Genomic DNA, 17,445 nt, shown 5'->3' with positions numbered 1-17,445 from the left:
ATACGGTGAACGAGGTTCCGGTGCGTCATCGCTCTTATCGAGTCTCGCCCCTTAGAAAAGGGATTATTAAAGAACATATCGGCAAGATGTTGGAACAAGGGATCATTGAGCCTTCATCGTCAGCATGGGCGGCACCTGTAGTTTTGATAAAGAAAGCAGATGGTACATACAGATTCTGTGTTGACTACAGGGGACTTAATGCCAAGACACTCCTAGATGCATACCCCATGCCTCAGGTACAGGAAATTTTGGAATCCCTGCACGGAGCAGCCATCTTTAGTACATTAGATCTACGCAGTGGTTATTGGCAAGTACGAATGGCAGAGGGCAGCATACATAAGACTGCGGTTTCCACTCCGGAGGGTTTGTTCCAATTTCGGGTCTTGCCTTTTGGCCTGAAGAATGCGGGTGCAAGTTTCCAGCGTTTGATGGAGCAGGTTTTGCGTGGGTTGATCGGGAAGATATGCTTTGTCTATATAGACGATATTATTGTTTTCTCCCCTGACCTTCAACAACACCTCCAGGATTTGGACCTTATCTTTCAGCGGCTGGGGCAAGCCCGACTGACATTAAATGTGAAGAAGTGTCGCCTTGCACAACCGCAGATTCATTTTTTAGGGCATGTAGTATCAGGAAAGGGCGTTGAGGTTGATCCTAAGAAAACCTCAGCTATTCAAAACTACCCTCCACCCTCTGATCTGAAAAGTTTGCAAAGGTTTCTTGGTCTTGTGGGCTGGTATCATAAGTTTATCCCACGGATGGCTGACATAGCAGCCCCGCTCAACCACTTGAAGAAAAAAGACATTTCCTGGAACTGGACCCCAGAGTGTCAGGAGGCAATGGACCAACTCAAGGCAGCACTGCAATGCCCGCCCATCCTGGCTCAACCAGACCAACAGTTAACTTACCAAGTACACACTGATGCCAGCAATGTAGGGCTCGGGGCAGTCCTCACGCAAAATATGGATGGAATGGAGAGAGTGATTGCCTATGCATCTAGGAGTCTGAGAGGCCCTGAACTCAACTATTCAGCTTCTGAAAAAGAGTGTTTAGCAGTGGTTTGGGCAATAGAGAAATGGCGTCATTTTCTAGAAGGGGTGGAATTCGAAGTATATACGGATCACAATGCCCTGACGTATATTTTTAATCAACCCAAAGTGTCATCACGCCTTACCCGGTGGGTATTGCGCCTTCAATCATTTACTTTTAAAGTTTTTTACCGGAAGGGATGCAGCAACATTGTTCCCGATGCCTTGTCAAGAATACCAGAGATGACTGGAGTGGTGTGTATGGCTATGGCACAAAGCCAGTGGTGTGCCCTGCCTTTAAGTTTACAGGATATAGCACAAGCACAAGAGATTTGTCCGGCCTGCTTGGAGCTCAGAGAGAGTGTTGCTAAGGCTGAACCTGGCCGCATTCATTTCAGGGAGCTGCAAGGGGTGCTATATAGATTCGTGCCATCTAAGAGCGGGGGCACCAAGCTCCAACTGGTACTCCCCGAAAAATATATACATGAATTCCTGCATTATTATCACGATAGCCCTTTTGGTGGACACCTGGGGAAGTTAAAAACCCTACTGAGGTTACTAGAAGTGGCATGGTGGCCATCGGTACGCAGAGATGTGTGGGACTACGTTAAAAGGTGTGAGGTCTGTCAAAAGTATAAAACTCCACCTGGTAAACCAGCCGGGGAGCTTCAATCTATGATTCCTTCGGAGCCAGGGGAGATGTTGGGAGTCGACTTGATGGGACCACTGCCATCTTCTACCACCAAGAAAACTATATTGATGGTGGTAGTGGACTATTTTTCCAAATGGGTAGAGCTTTTTGCTCTGCCCGATGCTAAGACTCACCGGATCTGCACCCTCTTAAAAAATGAGATTTTTACTCGGTGGGGGGTCCCCAAGTTCATTGTATCGGACCGTGGGCCACAGTTCACCAGTGAAATCATGGAAAGATTATATTTAGCTTGGGGGGTAAAATGAAAATTGACAACAGCATACCATCCCCAGAGCAATCTAACAGAGAGGGTAAACAGGACCCTGAAAACAATGGTGGCATCCTATGTGGGAGATCGTCATCAAGACTGGGACAAATGGCTTCCTGAATTACGGTTTGCCATTAACACAGTAGAGCACGAGGCATTGGGTGAAACTCCTGCACTGGTTACCCTAGGTCGTCAAATCAAAGGCCCACTTGATCGGTTAGTGGAATCCGTCCCTTTGCCAGATACTTCTCAATATCGTACGCTGGAAACTCTAGAGGAGTTACGAAAGAAGGTACAGGCTAGGTTAGTGAGGTCAACTTCAAGACAAGCCAAGTATTATAATGCCCGTCATCGGAAAGTGCACTACGAGGGGGGAGACTTGGTCTGGGTTCGAACTCATTACTTGTCTGATGCTGCTCGTAAATTTTCCTCTAAGCTTGCGCCCAAATGGGTAGGACCAGCTATTATTTTAAAGCAGCTTGGACCGAATAATTACCGGGTACAGAAAGGGACTAACTCTGAGTCTAAAATAGATACGGTTAATGTAAGTAGCATTAAGCCATATTTCGGTCCCCCCTTGGGGAAACCTGTGGGGGGGGAACTATGTAGCAAGGCTACATAATGGACAGTCGGGTTAGCCTTCTGAATTGTCCGTCACTTCTTAATGTTGACTGGGAGGGTGTTTTAAATAGCCCTTCAGGCACCATTGGTGACGTCCCGTTCTGGGAGGATCCCACCCGAGTACACTTTCCAGCTGCCTGATACCGGCGTATGGTTGCCATAACAACCGAGAGAGGCAAGGATTTTCGGCGGGAAACTTTCTCTTTTTAAGGGGAATGGCGGAACAAGAAAGGAGGGAGAAAGAAAGGAGAAAGTAAGGAGGAAGAACAAAGACACAATTTTCAAGGCATCGCAGTGACTATCTACGCTCTAGAACTATTCAGGATTTTACTTCACCCAGGGACGTCTGCTTTTCATGGGTGGCCACCCCGAAGAAATATTTTAAGGACGAATCCCCGAGAAGAGGCCAGGGTCTGGTGTTCTCCGGGTGCTCCCGTCTGGTGAGTTGGATTCCTGAATTTCGTTTCGTGATAGTCCGCAGAGAAGCCGTCCCGCTAAAGGACGGTTGTGTTTCCTGCTTCCAGGAGGAACTAACTGCAGGATTTCGTGTTTTCCATATCTTTGGACTCAGTGAAACTAATCGTATCAAAGAACAGTTTTTTCTCATTATTTATTTTTCTTTTTCTTTTGTCTGTGTCAAACCGAGGGTTAGTATACGGGGCGCCAGGGAGGGCGTCTGGGGAAGGGGTTCACTTAGGAGCACTCAAGCACCGGTTAAGTTTATGTAGCAGCACCTTTTAATATATTTTTTCTGTTCCATTTCCTGTTGTGTTTTATTGCTACAAATTGTTAAGAAGGGGATCATGGCAAGAGGGGACGAGGACCGAATATGGTTGTGCTCTTATGCTTTCAAACATCGTCCACCCCCTGTACGGGTGGTGAAGTGTAGGAATCGCGTATCCGTATTGTGCGGTTGCTACAACATGAGTTTCATTTGCATAGCTTGGAGTGTTTTAAGGGATTAAGTCCTTTTATCTGAGTGCATATGGTGCTAATATCTGAAACCACAAGATGGCACTCGCATAAGATGACTCCATAACTTTCCCAAAAGACACTTAAAAGAGCAATACTTCATGAAGACAGCAGAAGAAACAACCAAAACTAGCCAATAGTAAATTGTGGCTGGGTGAGAATAGCCAGACTAAAAAAAAATAAAGTTTACAGTTGGATGTAGGCTAAATCTCAGCAGGTAGAGAGATAATGCAGCCAAAGAACAAAGAGAAAATTAAAGTGAGTATGAGAGTGTAGATTGTTTTGGTTTATCTGTTACTTGATATTTACTTCCTGTATTCATTCTGTTTACTTGGAAGTTGGCTTTGCTTTCAATTTTGGGAGCACAAAGGCACTGCACATTTATTTTTATTGTTTTTATGAAAAACATTCTTACAAGTGACTTATGTAACCATGTACACACACAATATTTTGACAAAGCTTTGCAAAGGAGTTTTAACACTATAATTCTTAGAAAAACTAGATTGCAAAAGAGCACCTTTTACACAAATTAAGGACAATCAAGGACAAATATGCTTGGACAATGCTGCTGGAAACTATGAAAAATTCTTAGAAATTCTCTGCAGTTATTAAAATTATTTGTAACATCAAGCTGTGCCTCCACATCCCATAATGGAGTCCCCAGTGTTAGTGACACAGACAGCAGCTTCCACAGAGCACTTGTTTTGAATTTATTGTAGGCAGGCATCAACCACCTTACTCCAATGAGAGAACAAAGGATGTAATGCAGAAGTAGTATCTGACAATGCATTATTATATCATATGCAAAATTTGATTATCCATCCATCCAAATATCCATTCTTAAAGCCCACTTTTCCATTACTTAATATCATAACTACACTTGCTTATCCTTGGGCTGATTTGGAATATGCTTTTAAGTTACAATGCATGTTGTTGAGATAAGAGCAAAAAATTAAACCATGTACTGTGGCCAAGAAAAATATTGAATCTCATAGTTTCATGTATAACAGAGATAAAAAAAAATCCGACGGAACAAAAGACTATAGTGACCACTGTAGGACAAAAGCAATACATATAAAAAGTCCATGAAAAAATCTCAGCATTACTTCTGGAAAATACTCTTTTAAACTAAAATGGAAAACATTTGAAAGACTCAACTTCCTCTCATTCATTCATCACAATTTCACCCCAGTAAGAGCTTATTGATTGGCTAACATTGACTCTCACATGATAGCGGCAATGCAAAAGTCTCTGAGAGATTTGTATATCTAGAGTTAAAGTAAAAATAAAGCAAGTGAAAGTCTCAGACTTGTTCATATCTAAGGTATTCCAACAAGCAGAAAGTCAATTCACCAATGCAGTTTTACAGCCAGCTTCTAAATAATCCATGGTACTCCAATTGAGGATATGAATATACAGTGATCCCTCGCTATATCGCGCTTCGCCTTTCGCGGCTTCACTCTATCGCGGATTTTATATGTAAGCATATTTAAATATATATCGCGGATTTTTTGCTGGTTCGCGGATTTCTGTGGACAATGGGTCCTTTAATTTCTGGTACATGCTTCCTCAGTTGGTTTGCCCAGTTGATTTCATACAAGGGACGCTATTGGCAGATGGCTGAGAAGCTACCCAACTTACTTTTCTTTCTCTCTCTCTTGCGCTGACTATCTGTGATCCTGACATAGGGGGTGTGAGCAGGGGGGCTGTTCGCACACCTAGACGATACGGACGCTCGTCTAAAAATGCTGAAAGATTATCTTCACGTTGCTACCTTCTGTGTGCAGCTTTTAAGTATGCTGCACGGTGCTTCGCATACTTAAAAGCTCAAAGGGCACGTATTGATTTTTGACTCTGTCTCTCTCTCTCTCTTCCTGCTCCTGACGGAGGGGGTGTGAGCTGCCGCCTTCAACAGCTTTGTACCAGCGGTGCTTCGCATACTTAAGAGCCAAACAGCCCTATTGATTTGTTTGCTTTACTCTCTGTTTCCTTTGAAGAGGAAGATATGTTTGCATTCTTTTAATTGTGAGACAGAACTGTCATCTCTGTCTTGTCATGGAGCACAGTTTAAACTTTTGAAAAAGAGACAAATGTTTGTTTGCAGTGTTTGAATAACGTTCCTGTCTCTCTACAACCTCCTGTGTTTCTGCGCAAATCTGTGACCCAAGCATGACAATATAAAAATAACCATATAAACATATGGTTTCTACTTCGCGGATTTTCTTATTTCGCGGGTGGCTCTGGAACGCAACCCCCGCGATGGAGGAGGGATTACTGTACACGTAAGGACAAGAGCCAGGTCTACAGTTCAAGTGCATATTTGTGTCTGAGTATATTCCATTTTAGTTGCTATTTTTGGTTTTAATAAAAGCACAGACACTTGTTGCACCAACCCCTTGCTGAATGAGTGTCCTCATTTGCCCAGCTCATCTCGGTACAGTAGAACCTCTGGTCACAAACGTTTCCCAACACATACAAATTGGGTTATGATCAAAAAGTATGCCAAAATTTTGCATCTGTTCACGACCACACGTTCTGGTGGCGAACAAGTTTCCCTACGCACGTTCGTACGCACCAATGATTTCCCATTCTCCGTTTCCCATTTTTTTTGTTTGCATATACAGGGCCTAACAAATCAGCTGATGTTGCAAAAGTAGTTACGATATTAACCAAGCAGGGGCCTCAAGTGCTGGAAGAGGTGGAAAACTGTTGCTAGTGTGGTTGAACGAGAAGTAACTTGCAGGGGATAGCGTAAGTGAGGCGATCATATGCGAGAAAGCCAGGAAGATTCATGGTGATTTGCTGAAAAAAATTCCTTCTTCGAGTGGCGAAGGTGAGGAATTTAAAGCCACTAGAGGATGGTGTGAAAAATTTCGCAATAGAAGTGGCATTTAATTTTTTTTCCCTGTGTTTAAAACTCATAAAAAAGTGTTTACAGCAAGCGGTTCATAAGGGTCTATCGCGAACTCTTACAATGTTAGTTTTCTCTGTTGTTCAAGGTTTTCTCAGTGTTATTCAATGTTTTTACATTTAGTTTACTATTACACTGTGCATTCTATGGTATAATTAACTATTTCTGTGCTTAAAAATATATATATATTTACATACAGTTCGTGCGGTCTGGAACGGATTAATTGTATTTACATACAATCTTATGGTTATTACATTTGGGTCGCGACCAAATCGGGTCGCATCCAGAGTTTCGGAACGAATTACGGTCGTGACCAGAGGTACCACTGTACATGACTATCGACAGTTTCGGGATGAAGAGGCTCCCGGAAATGACAAAGTAGCATGGAGCTAACCCAGGATGTCACAATTGTTAAATAGTATTCAACAGATCTCAAAAATTATTATGCAAGATTTAACTGGAAATATGAAAAAAAAATATTTGCATTCAGTTGCAGTCAATATTATTGGCACCGTTGCATTTTAGATAAATCGTGTACAATAAACATCTCCTGAAAAAAATGGCAATGTTTGATACAGAGCAGTACAGTTGCCAGTAATTAATTAATCAATTGATCGATCAGTTGATTGATTGATATATGAAAATGATATAGAAACTGAAAAGTTGCCACGGCACAGTTATTAACATCCATTTCAATTCTTCAGATCAATTTGACTGTAATAATTAAGACTCTTTGCATTGAAATTAGACTCAACTGCAATATATTTCCAGTACTCACATGACATGAATTAACACATGAATGATAAGTGTTAATGCTTGAACAAGGTCAGTTTCATTCCCTGTTCCTTGCTGACAATGCAAAAGTCAGAAAAACGATTGTCCCCCAACATAAAAGTACAAAAAGTGTTATTTACAGAGAACATGGCATTCCTGCTTCCCCAGTTTACCACATTATTAAGAATTGTGCTACACGCGTAATGTAAAAACCTTCAAGAATCAGGTGGAAAGAGCAAAAATGATCGAAGAAGACCTGAAAAGTATTCAAACAAACCTTGCATAAAACAACCAAAAAGCTGACGTGATAGTTTCAACCTATGCAATACGCTGCACACCAGACATAAAATAATCTTTTTGTGTAGGCCAAATCTTCCTAGAGAAACCAAAATACTTGTGGGGCATGCTCTTTGGCAATATAGACCAGTAATTGTGAATGGTGAAATCAGTCAATTATTGGGCAGTTTCACCAAAGACTACTGTATAGACAGTGTCTATTAAATCTGTGTGTTTATATTTCTGCTTAACTAACTTGAAGATCGTCAGCCATTGTATGCTCACTAGGCAGTTGGAGCTTCAGCGATTAACGTAACCCTTACCTATTGTGTTGTTTCACTAAGCACTACACTATATACAACCTATTTATTGAGAGTGTCCTCTACAATATCTGCTGGCCTGGAATTACTAATTGGCTCTTAATTCTTGGATAAGAAGTCACAGACAGAATGGCACTGAAGGCAAACTATTGTTGTATTCAGTATAATCTCTTAAGTGTTATACCATAAGCAAAAGTACTACATAAAGTATATAAAGTATATAATTGGACTCTTGCTGTAGCAGCAATTTTAAAATTATTTTTATTCTCTGTCCAGGCAGCCCATTTCTTAGTTACAGGGTACAGCCTCTCCAGAGATAGACTCACCACATGCTTTTGTCTTTCTCAGTTGGAAAAAAGGACTGTCTCTCCAAATAACTAGACTAACAATAACAATATATCCAATTAGGTAACAATGTATCTATTCTGTGAGTGCTGATTTATGCCTCTCATTCTAAAGAAAAATGCATTATCAAACCTTCTGGCAAAAAAAAAAAAAAATCAAGCAAGCAATTATTTGTTAAAACAAAGTGTAAGTGTTTAATCTGAATAAAAAATCTAAACCAAGTTAAGCAATTCTAGTAATGACATTTAGCATTTCAGTCTAAACAAGGAAACAAAGTCACGTAATGAGTCATGTGGGCATGATTCCTTTGAGTTCCAAATAATGAAAACTTGCTAAACATTTTATAACGTTTCATGCCAAAGTCCTTTCAGGCACTCCTCAGGACAGGTCTAACCACCTAGGTTGGTATATTCATTCTTTTTGCACTCTTAAGTGTACATCACCCCCTCCCTTGTTCAATTAAGTAGAACCAGTTTACTCTGAATGTTTAATCTTTGGCACAGGTCTTAACTGCTAAGTGAAGTATAGCTTCTTAATACATGTCCCATAATCTTTTCAAACACAAACACAATTATAAACAGTAGCCAGCAAAAGGCAAAAGAAGATGGATAATGCTGTTGGCTTACATTGCTCTACAATTTCAGAATTGTGGAATGCAGCTTGATATTAATCTCCAATTTTTGCTGTTCTAGTTCTTTAACACTAGAATTACCAGAGCCTACGAAAAAACTCGTAAGTCCGTCCCACCTTAAATCGTCTTAAATCCGTTTGCACATCTCCGCCAGAGTCTTTTGTCATCTAAATGTGCTGATAAACAAAAGCTACTAGCAGCCAACTATTCCATCCCCCCACCGACTTAGAATGAACTTCTCCTAGCTCTTGCCTTGATTTGATTATCTGGGATTGAAGTGGAGTTTTAGAGTGGAAATAATTCTAGCGTTATTTGGAATACACGCATTTCATGTGTGTTCCGTTTCTAGAGTAGTCTGTGCAAACACATTTTTAAAACAGAAACGTTTTTCATATTCTAATAGTAAATGACAAAATGTAGGCATAAACTATATAACGTATGAAGCCTGAAGTCCATATATCAAAGAAACACTTTCACAAAAGGTACAAATAAGAGAACACGTGCGCTTTTAAAAAAAGCCACGTTAGCATGCCACATTGACACTCTTACTACAACCGCCGCGGTGGCGTAATGGTATCAGTTCCTGACTGGGAATCAGAGGGTGGCAAGTTCGATCCCGCACGGCTCCACTTCGAGAAATGAACTGCTCTTATTCTTACAATTTTAGAATAACAACATAAATTTGATTTCAGTCTGTAACAGCCGGTGTAACTTATGATACTGGTAAAGGTTAGCTTTTTTTTTTTTTTTTTTTAATTCACTTTTCATTCTCGCAGTCGCATTCAGAATCAATCCATACAACCCCATCTGACACAGCTGGTTTCACATAAATAAAAGTGCACTTTTTTTCAAGACTATAACCGAAGAATAAAAGCAAGTTACAGTTGGTGGTTGATACGACAGCTTGCGTGGTGCAATGCTAAGAACTGCTGATTTCAAGTGACGGTGAGATACGAAGAAGGCAGCTTCGCCAGCATTTGTGTGTCAGAACCCTTTGGGGGGGGGCGGTAGTATGCATCGTGGTACACTGCAGACCTATAGCGCGTCTTTATGTCAGATGGGGTTGTATGGATTGATTCTGAATGCGACTGCGAGAATGAAAAGTGAATTAAAAAAAAAAAAAAAGCTAACCTTTACCAGTATCATAAGTTACACTGGCTGTTACAGACTGAAATCAAATTTATGTTGTTATTCTAAAATTGTAAGAATAAGAGCAGTTCATTTCTCGAAGTGGAGCCGTGCGGGATCAAACTTGCCACCCTCTGATTCCCAGTCAGGAACTGATACCATTACGCCACCGCGGCGGTTGTAGTAAGAGTGTCAATGTGGCATGCTAACGTGGCTTTTTTTAAAAGCGCACGTGTTCTCTTATTTGTACCTTTTGTGAAAGTGTTTCTTTGATATATGGACTTCAGGCTTCATACGTTATATAGTTTATGCCTACATTTTGTCATTTACTATTAGAATATGAAAAACATTTCTGTTTTAAAAATGTGTTTGCACAGACTACTCTAGAAACGGAACACACATGAAATGCGTGTATTCCAAGTAACGCTAGAATTATTTCCACTCTAAAACTCCACTTCAATCCCAGATAATCAAATCAAGGCAAGAGCTAGGAGAAGTTCATTCTAAGTCGGTGGGGGGGTGGAATAGCTGGCTGCTAGTAGCTTTTGTTTATCAGCACATTTAGATGACAAAAGACTCTGGCGGAGATGTGCAAACGGATTTAAGACGCGATTTAAGGTGGGACGGATTTACGAGTTTTTTCGTAGGCTCTGGTAATTCTAGTGTTAATTCTTTGGATCAGACACTTATATTCTTCCAGAAAGTCAGGTGACTCAATGTTAGGCACCACAGCCCCCTACATTTTTTCAGCCCGTGTGCCTGAGCTAGAGAAAACACTTTATCATTTATCTCTTTGGTTATCCTTCTTAGTCATGTTATTTCTTGGATAAGAACTATTTTTCCACTATGCTGAAATACTCTTGCAACCTATCTTCTCTTTCACTGGCCACCTGTGTCTTATATTACTAAATACAAATTCTAACCTATAAAGCTTTAAATAATGTTAAACCAGACAACATCAGTAACCTACTCCATGGCTATGCTCCTGTCTGCCCACTAAGGTCGACTGATTCTAGTGGTCTTGTTGTGCTCCAAACTAACCTGTGCTCCTCTTTGTGTGACAGAGCCTTCAGCTCTATTGCACCCTGGCTTTACAGCGACCTCCCTAAATTGCTGAGATCTGCCAGCTCAATTAATTCTTTTACAAAACAACAAAAAGTGTATTTGTTTAGGATGGCATTTAACTTACCTTGAAATTCTGACCCTTTCAGTTTTTGCTTCTTTGTCCAGATGTCAGGATGATTTGTGTTTGTATTACAAATTATGTTATTTGTTCTGGGTTTTCATGTAGCATTTTGTATATTGTATTTTTATTCTGGTTTATTGTCTTTTTTAAAGCTTTGTGTTTCCTGTATTCATCTTTTATTGTTTTATGCAGATATTATTTGTTTGCAATGTTGTATGTGTCCTGTGATTCATTTTAAATATTGTTTTATGCAAATATTATTTGTTTGCAATGTTTTATGTGCCCTGTGGTTCATTTTGAATTTCTGTGAGAGGCGCTTTGAGTATGGGAAAGGCACATTATAAGTAAATATTATTAAGGTATGTAATTATTATTCCTATGGAATACCCTGGAACACATTCTGTGTTCTGTTCAGACCAGAGCATGAAATGAGGAATACCAGCACATACACCAGTCCTGTTTATTTCATATACACATATCAATGTTATGCCAATAGATGAATGCAGGCATGCCTAATCTTCATATCACAGGTAGTTGAATCAATGAGGGCTGAATTCCTGTTTATTCATTCATGTGCAAAATCAGATTGGCACCAGCATTACCAGTGTAGGCTTAAATAACTTGCATGGGACACCAAGTGTCCTCTTTTTCAGTAGAAGTCAGCATCTGAAATCACGCCCAATTAAAAACTTAGTTAAACTGACACCTGAACATCATCAACTTGATCCAAGTATTCTGCGAAACATTACATGTTTCTAGCCACTTAACCAGGTCTTTAACATTTTCATCTTAAATATTAGCAATAACTTGCTTACACGACATGCCATAATATTGCTATATCCCAATCCCTTTGATTCTGTGTTACACCTTATAAGATATTAAGAAAACCTCTCTGAAGTTCACACTTAGAGGAAACTGTTCTATGTTCATGATTTATTTTGATGCTTCAACAATGGTGATATTTCACTCAGAGCACAGTAATTCTACAGTATGTACTGAGATAGTGGTACCAGTGCCAACGTCAGCAATGGAGACACTTCACAACTGTCTTTGTGAAGAATAAAAATATAGTGCACACCGCATTGTAGTCTTTAGAGGTCAGGCTAGTCCTTTACTTTCCACCTACTCCTTTTCTTTCCACTACAATCAGCTGTGCAACAATAGCTACTTCAGGACCTTTATTACCACTATCTAGGTTACTCAAAAACATTTCTGTTTGTGTGTCTACTGAGAACCCTCAACCATTCCACACCCCTGTTTCACTCACCCAACCATCATGATTACATGTTTATTTATATCATTTTGTGTCTTATTTATCTTCCATTAGAGATGGAATGTTTGCCATTTAGGCAAGGCCAGCCTTGTGTCACATTGTTCTTCTGTTACCACCTTCACCTTCATTGGTTTTTGTCCTGGTGTCAGTACTCAGACTTTGTTGCTGGGTGTTGTTTTTAAAATGTACCATGTATCCTAAACAAACACTAAACAGTTTGAACAAACAAACACTATCGGTTGCCTGTACCAGGTCTCCTGTTTGCTCTGTACATGTCATAGTCACTTTTCAAAGTGCATAGTTAGAAATGACTTTTATTTATACTGTCTGCCTACATCTAACAGCTCAGCTTGTGAGAAGTTCCTTATTATTTTGTGTGCAATTGTAGCTACATTATCTCCTGTGATATGGCAGTCTTCAAAGTCTGGCCTCCCTTTACAGAATTACTGGGATTGTAAAGGGTGCACTCATCTTTGGAAGAACTTCTTCCTCATGTTCCCATTCTTTTTTCCCCAATCCCTATGTGTCATGTCTGACTTTGTGTCTGGGAACTTTCTGCTGCAGTGACTCTGCTTGGGCTTCTTTCCGTTTTTCTCCCCATAATGCCCCCCACCCGCTTTTTGCAGTGGATATCCTGCATGCTAATATTTCATTTAGCTCAATGACTTTGCCTGCTGTTACTCACTGTCCTGCTTTAAAGATTGTTCCAATTACACCTGTCAACAATCACCCCACGGGGACACTATCTTTTTATTCCTGTCTTTACTATGTGCAGATCCAGCTGTTGAAGAGCCATCTGCACATGTTCAGGGGTCAGCTTGGTAGGTATCCTTAAGTCCACTTTTGCTGATTCAGGGGCAACAACTTGGACATTATCCTACCACTTTTGTAGGTGCTTATCACCTTTTAAATTAATCCTCCTGATTATGCCAAGTATACTATTATAAAAATGCTTTGCATTTCACACTGACCCTAAACCTTAGATTCTTTGGTATGTGGGATGGCAAACTGTAGTATTATATAGCCCATTCACCTGTGTATGTGTAGACTGGCTGCTTTTGTGTAGGCAGGTGGGGCTTTAGCCACAAAGATACAACCTTTGCTCATATAGTACTGTTTCATCTAAGACAATACTCTGTACCGACTGTTTGAGATAATTTTTTCACATCTCAATCAACCTGGAATTAACAATTAGCTTTTAATTCCCCACCAATGAAGGCAAACTGTATAATTAACTAACTTAGTTACTAAATTTCAGACAGGAAACAAAGTCACAGTTCTTTATGGCTCTAGAACGTAGTGCAAAGCAGTCCCTGGAACTGAACTTGTATGTTGCCAGGCCAGTACAAGTAGACATGGACTAGTATGATATACGCCTTGTGTTTCTGCCCCTTGCTAGGTTCCTCATGAGTGTAAAAAGCAAGGATACCTACACTAGTCCTTTTCAGACTTATTCCATAATGACACCCCATTCTATTTGATTTCCCAGCATAATGGGCATGTGTATTTGCATTTGTACAAGTAGAGAAAAAAAGTCATGTTTACATTTAACTAACTAAGATTTTCTACAGTTAGTGACTAACCATTCTTCATGAATCTTTGATGTCAAGTCAGATGTGAGACAATTTAATTCACATTATGTTTGCTACAAACTAAACACCAAGGTGTAAGACATAGCACACAAACCCATTTTGGTATTTGTATAAACATACTTTTTTATTTTAACTGTCTAAAATACCTTGTCTTGCTTTATTAGTCTTTTTCTTCTTAAGCACAATTCTTGAAAGTGCATTTTGGAACAGATCTTGGTTGTATCATTTTGGTTTATTCATGTACCTGAAATTGCTGACTTAATTCTGCTTTATGGTACAAATAAATCATCCAGCATAGTAAGGATATAATACTCAATAATCTTATTATGAATTGTTCTTTTTCAAAAGCATTTAATTTCCTCATTCTAAAATTTTTTTTCTTATTTATCTACTCTATATATATATAAAATTGTAAGCCTAAAAGTGCAACGATTTTGTGCAACGATTTTATGTCACGCTTTAAATCAGGCTTATTTTAAAAACTACATATATATGTATGGTATCATTCTTTGCAGAATTTATCAAACTTTAATATGATGTTGTTAGATTTTCAGATTCTTATTCCGTTTTTAAATTATAAACTAAAAAAAATCAAGAATTCACATCCCGCGAGATGAGACTTTGTGCCAAGAAATTTAACCACACCCGGGGCCGGGTGTGACAAAGAGTAGGACAGATGCTGTACAGGCTTTTAAATGTTTGAATGAAGTGCCACGCAAGATACAGATCACACGGCATGGCGGCAGCAGCAACAGCTGATCGAGCAAATAGAAGGTTAAAAAAAAACTATTTGTTTCCCATTGTATCACCATTTAAGAAGGGGTTTCGGAGGAGCGACCGTGTCTCCTTGGGGTCTGTTCAGCCCCCCTCTTTACAACGCGAGCAGCAGAGACGTGAAGTGGCTGGCGCATAGCGCAGGCAACTGGGGGTTGATGAGCAAAGCGAGTAGGGTCAAACCCCCTAGTAGTATATATAATGAATTTCTAGTTGCAGGCTTCTACAGTTCATCACTGACTTCACTCACTCAAAAGATGAAAATGTATCAGTGGTTTTATGTCTCTGATAACAATGGCATGCCAAATAAACCCTTATATGATTCTCATGCGAATGAAGCACCTTATTGTGTCACAACTTTGAACCTGAAATGCCAGAATGGATTCTATTGTACTTTACGAGAATCTTTTTGGTGACTCGTTATCCTTAAAAGTGCTACTCACAGTTGCAGGTTTGCCATCTGCCACTGGTGATGAAATTCCAGCTCATACAATGAGTGATTTATGATGCAGCTTGTCAGCACTGTTATAATATTGGGGCGGAGTGGTGGCTCTGAGGCTAAGGATCTGTGCTGGTATCCTGAAGGTTGCCGGTTTGAATCCCCGTCACTGCCAAAAGAGATCCTACTCTGCTGGGCCCTTGAGCAAGACCCTTAACCTGTAATTGCTCCAGGGGCGCTGTACAATGGCTGACCCTGCACTCTAACCCCAAGGGGTATGTGAAAACTAACAAATTTCTAATACGAGAAATCGTATAAGATGAAATAAAGAACAAAAAAAAAAAAAATAGTAAGTATTGTGAATGTTATTCCCAGTACAATAAATCCAAACAGTGTTAAAGCTCAACTTATTTAAGTAATGCACACTTTCCTGATTGTAGGTATGTGTGTGCCTATGTGTTAGTGGGGTTCAAATGTAATTCGTGAATTTTCACATTCACAGGGGGTATTCCACCTCTAACCCTGGAGAAAGTGAAGGGCAACTGTATCTTATATCCTTAACTCTTCAAGGTGTCCACATGGACCAAAGCAATTTCTCAGATGTTGAACAATAAAAAAAATCCCTTTCTGAAAGCTCAACTTAGATTATTTGCTGTTTACAAGTTGTTTTATACCTGGAACCTAAAAGGCATAACCTAATGTGTGCTATATGGTCATAGCCTCGAACCTACATTGTGCTTAAACACATTCAGCTTACTTTAATCCCACCAGTCTGTAGTCATCTCTAGCTAATTGTTCCCATCCATTCTGTTTGGCATGCACACCTGGCTATATCGGCATGTTAATTTATCTTTCCTTGTTTGGCGTTTTGCCAAATACTCCTGTCTCATTATTCTATCACTGTATTTTTGAACTTGCTTAATCCAATACATGGCCACATGCTGTCTTTGTTGCCCACAATATTAATCCAGTTCAGAGTCATGGGGACCTCAAACCTATTCTGACTCAGCTAGGTTCAAGAGAGGAGCCATCCTTAAATGGCATGGAAGTTGATCACAGCGCCACTCACAAATGCACCCACACAAGGATCAATTTAATATTGTCAGTTAGCCTAACATGCTCACCCTTGGGGATGCGGGAGTAAATATAGAGTACCCAGACAAAACCTCATGAAGGCACCTGAAGAATATGACATGCAAGTCCACATAGACAAAGACTGAGCACAGGATTTTAACTAGGGCAATAGATCCATGAAGCAGCAGCTCTAACCACTTAGTCACCTACATTGAATAATATGGTGTACTTCATTCTATACTATCATTGTAAAACATTTTATAGATACAGGGGATATTATTCTTTGTTTCTTTTTTTAGGATACTACGGGGATGGCCTCAATGCGATTATTGTCTTTGCTGCATGCTTCCTACCAGAAAGCAGCAGGACTGATTATCACTATATCATGGAGAATCTCTTTCTGTGAGTAATGTTTTGGTACATACACATATTAAAAGTTAGAATACATTACTTGAAAATGCAGAACAAAATAAGAATAAAGGACAACAGACTATTCTGTCAAACATTTCAATGTTTGAGTCCAGAATACTATAATGTTGAGATTTCAAGCTCTTTAAGTATTGCATTTAACTGCAATGATCAGTAAATTGCTTAATCCATTTACAGTATAGTATTCTCTACTGAATGTAAATTTTACTCATAATCAGCTTCAATTTAGTCCCTATTATTCATGTTTAAAGTATCTATTTTAAAATAGCATTTTGCATGAACCCTACCTACTTCAGCTGTTTCTGTGATGTCTCTTTTTAATCTCTTTTTACTTGTTCAGTTCAGCATAACCTAAATAAATAAATTTTCTAAAGTACATTCTGTTTATATTCTGAACAAATTGGATATGCTGTTGGTCATAACTGCATTATAAAACTTAAATGCAGCCTTACTTAGTGACTCGAACACCACACTCAGATAGGGAGCGTCAAAGAAAAAATGGAAATAGCTGGGTGAAAATTGTCAAATATAGCTAAAGATCCCCAAAAGTGTTATAAAAGTAGACAGTCGGCTCAGTTTAAACTCAAGCTGTCACACAATCAGCGCCAAGTTCAACCAGACATGTATCCTCTGATTAACAAAGACTGAATACAAAGAAAACCTACACCCACTGAGGTCATTAGGTACGGCATAATGTGAAATGGGATAGGTAA

The 17,445-nt window shown here is 39.6% G+C and overlaps 1 protein-coding gene across 4 annotated transcripts in view; it reads left to right on the top strand.

Annotated features, from left to right (window-relative positions):
• The window catches only part of LOC114652147 (uncharacterized), a 381,858-nt gene that overhangs the window by 302,523 nt on the left and 61,890 nt on the right, over positions 1-17,445 (top strand). For all 4 annotated transcript variants that reach the window (XM_051927670.1, XM_051927672.1, XM_051927671.1 and 1 more), the window contains exon 8: positions 16,603-16,705. In XM_051927670.1, coding sequence (XP_051783630.1) covers positions 16,603-16,705 — 103 coding nt within the window. The remainder of the gene's footprint in view (positions 1-16,602; positions 16,706-17,445) is intronic.

The sequence above is a fragment of the Erpetoichthys calabaricus genome, chromosome 5 (genome assembly GCF_900747795.2).
Source record: "Erpetoichthys calabaricus chromosome 5, fErpCal1.3, whole genome shotgun sequence".
Lineage (NCBI taxonomy): Eukaryota > Metazoa > Chordata > Cladistia > Polypteriformes > Polypteridae > Erpetoichthys > Erpetoichthys calabaricus.
This window is presented reverse-complemented; position numbering and strand designations above follow the sequence as displayed.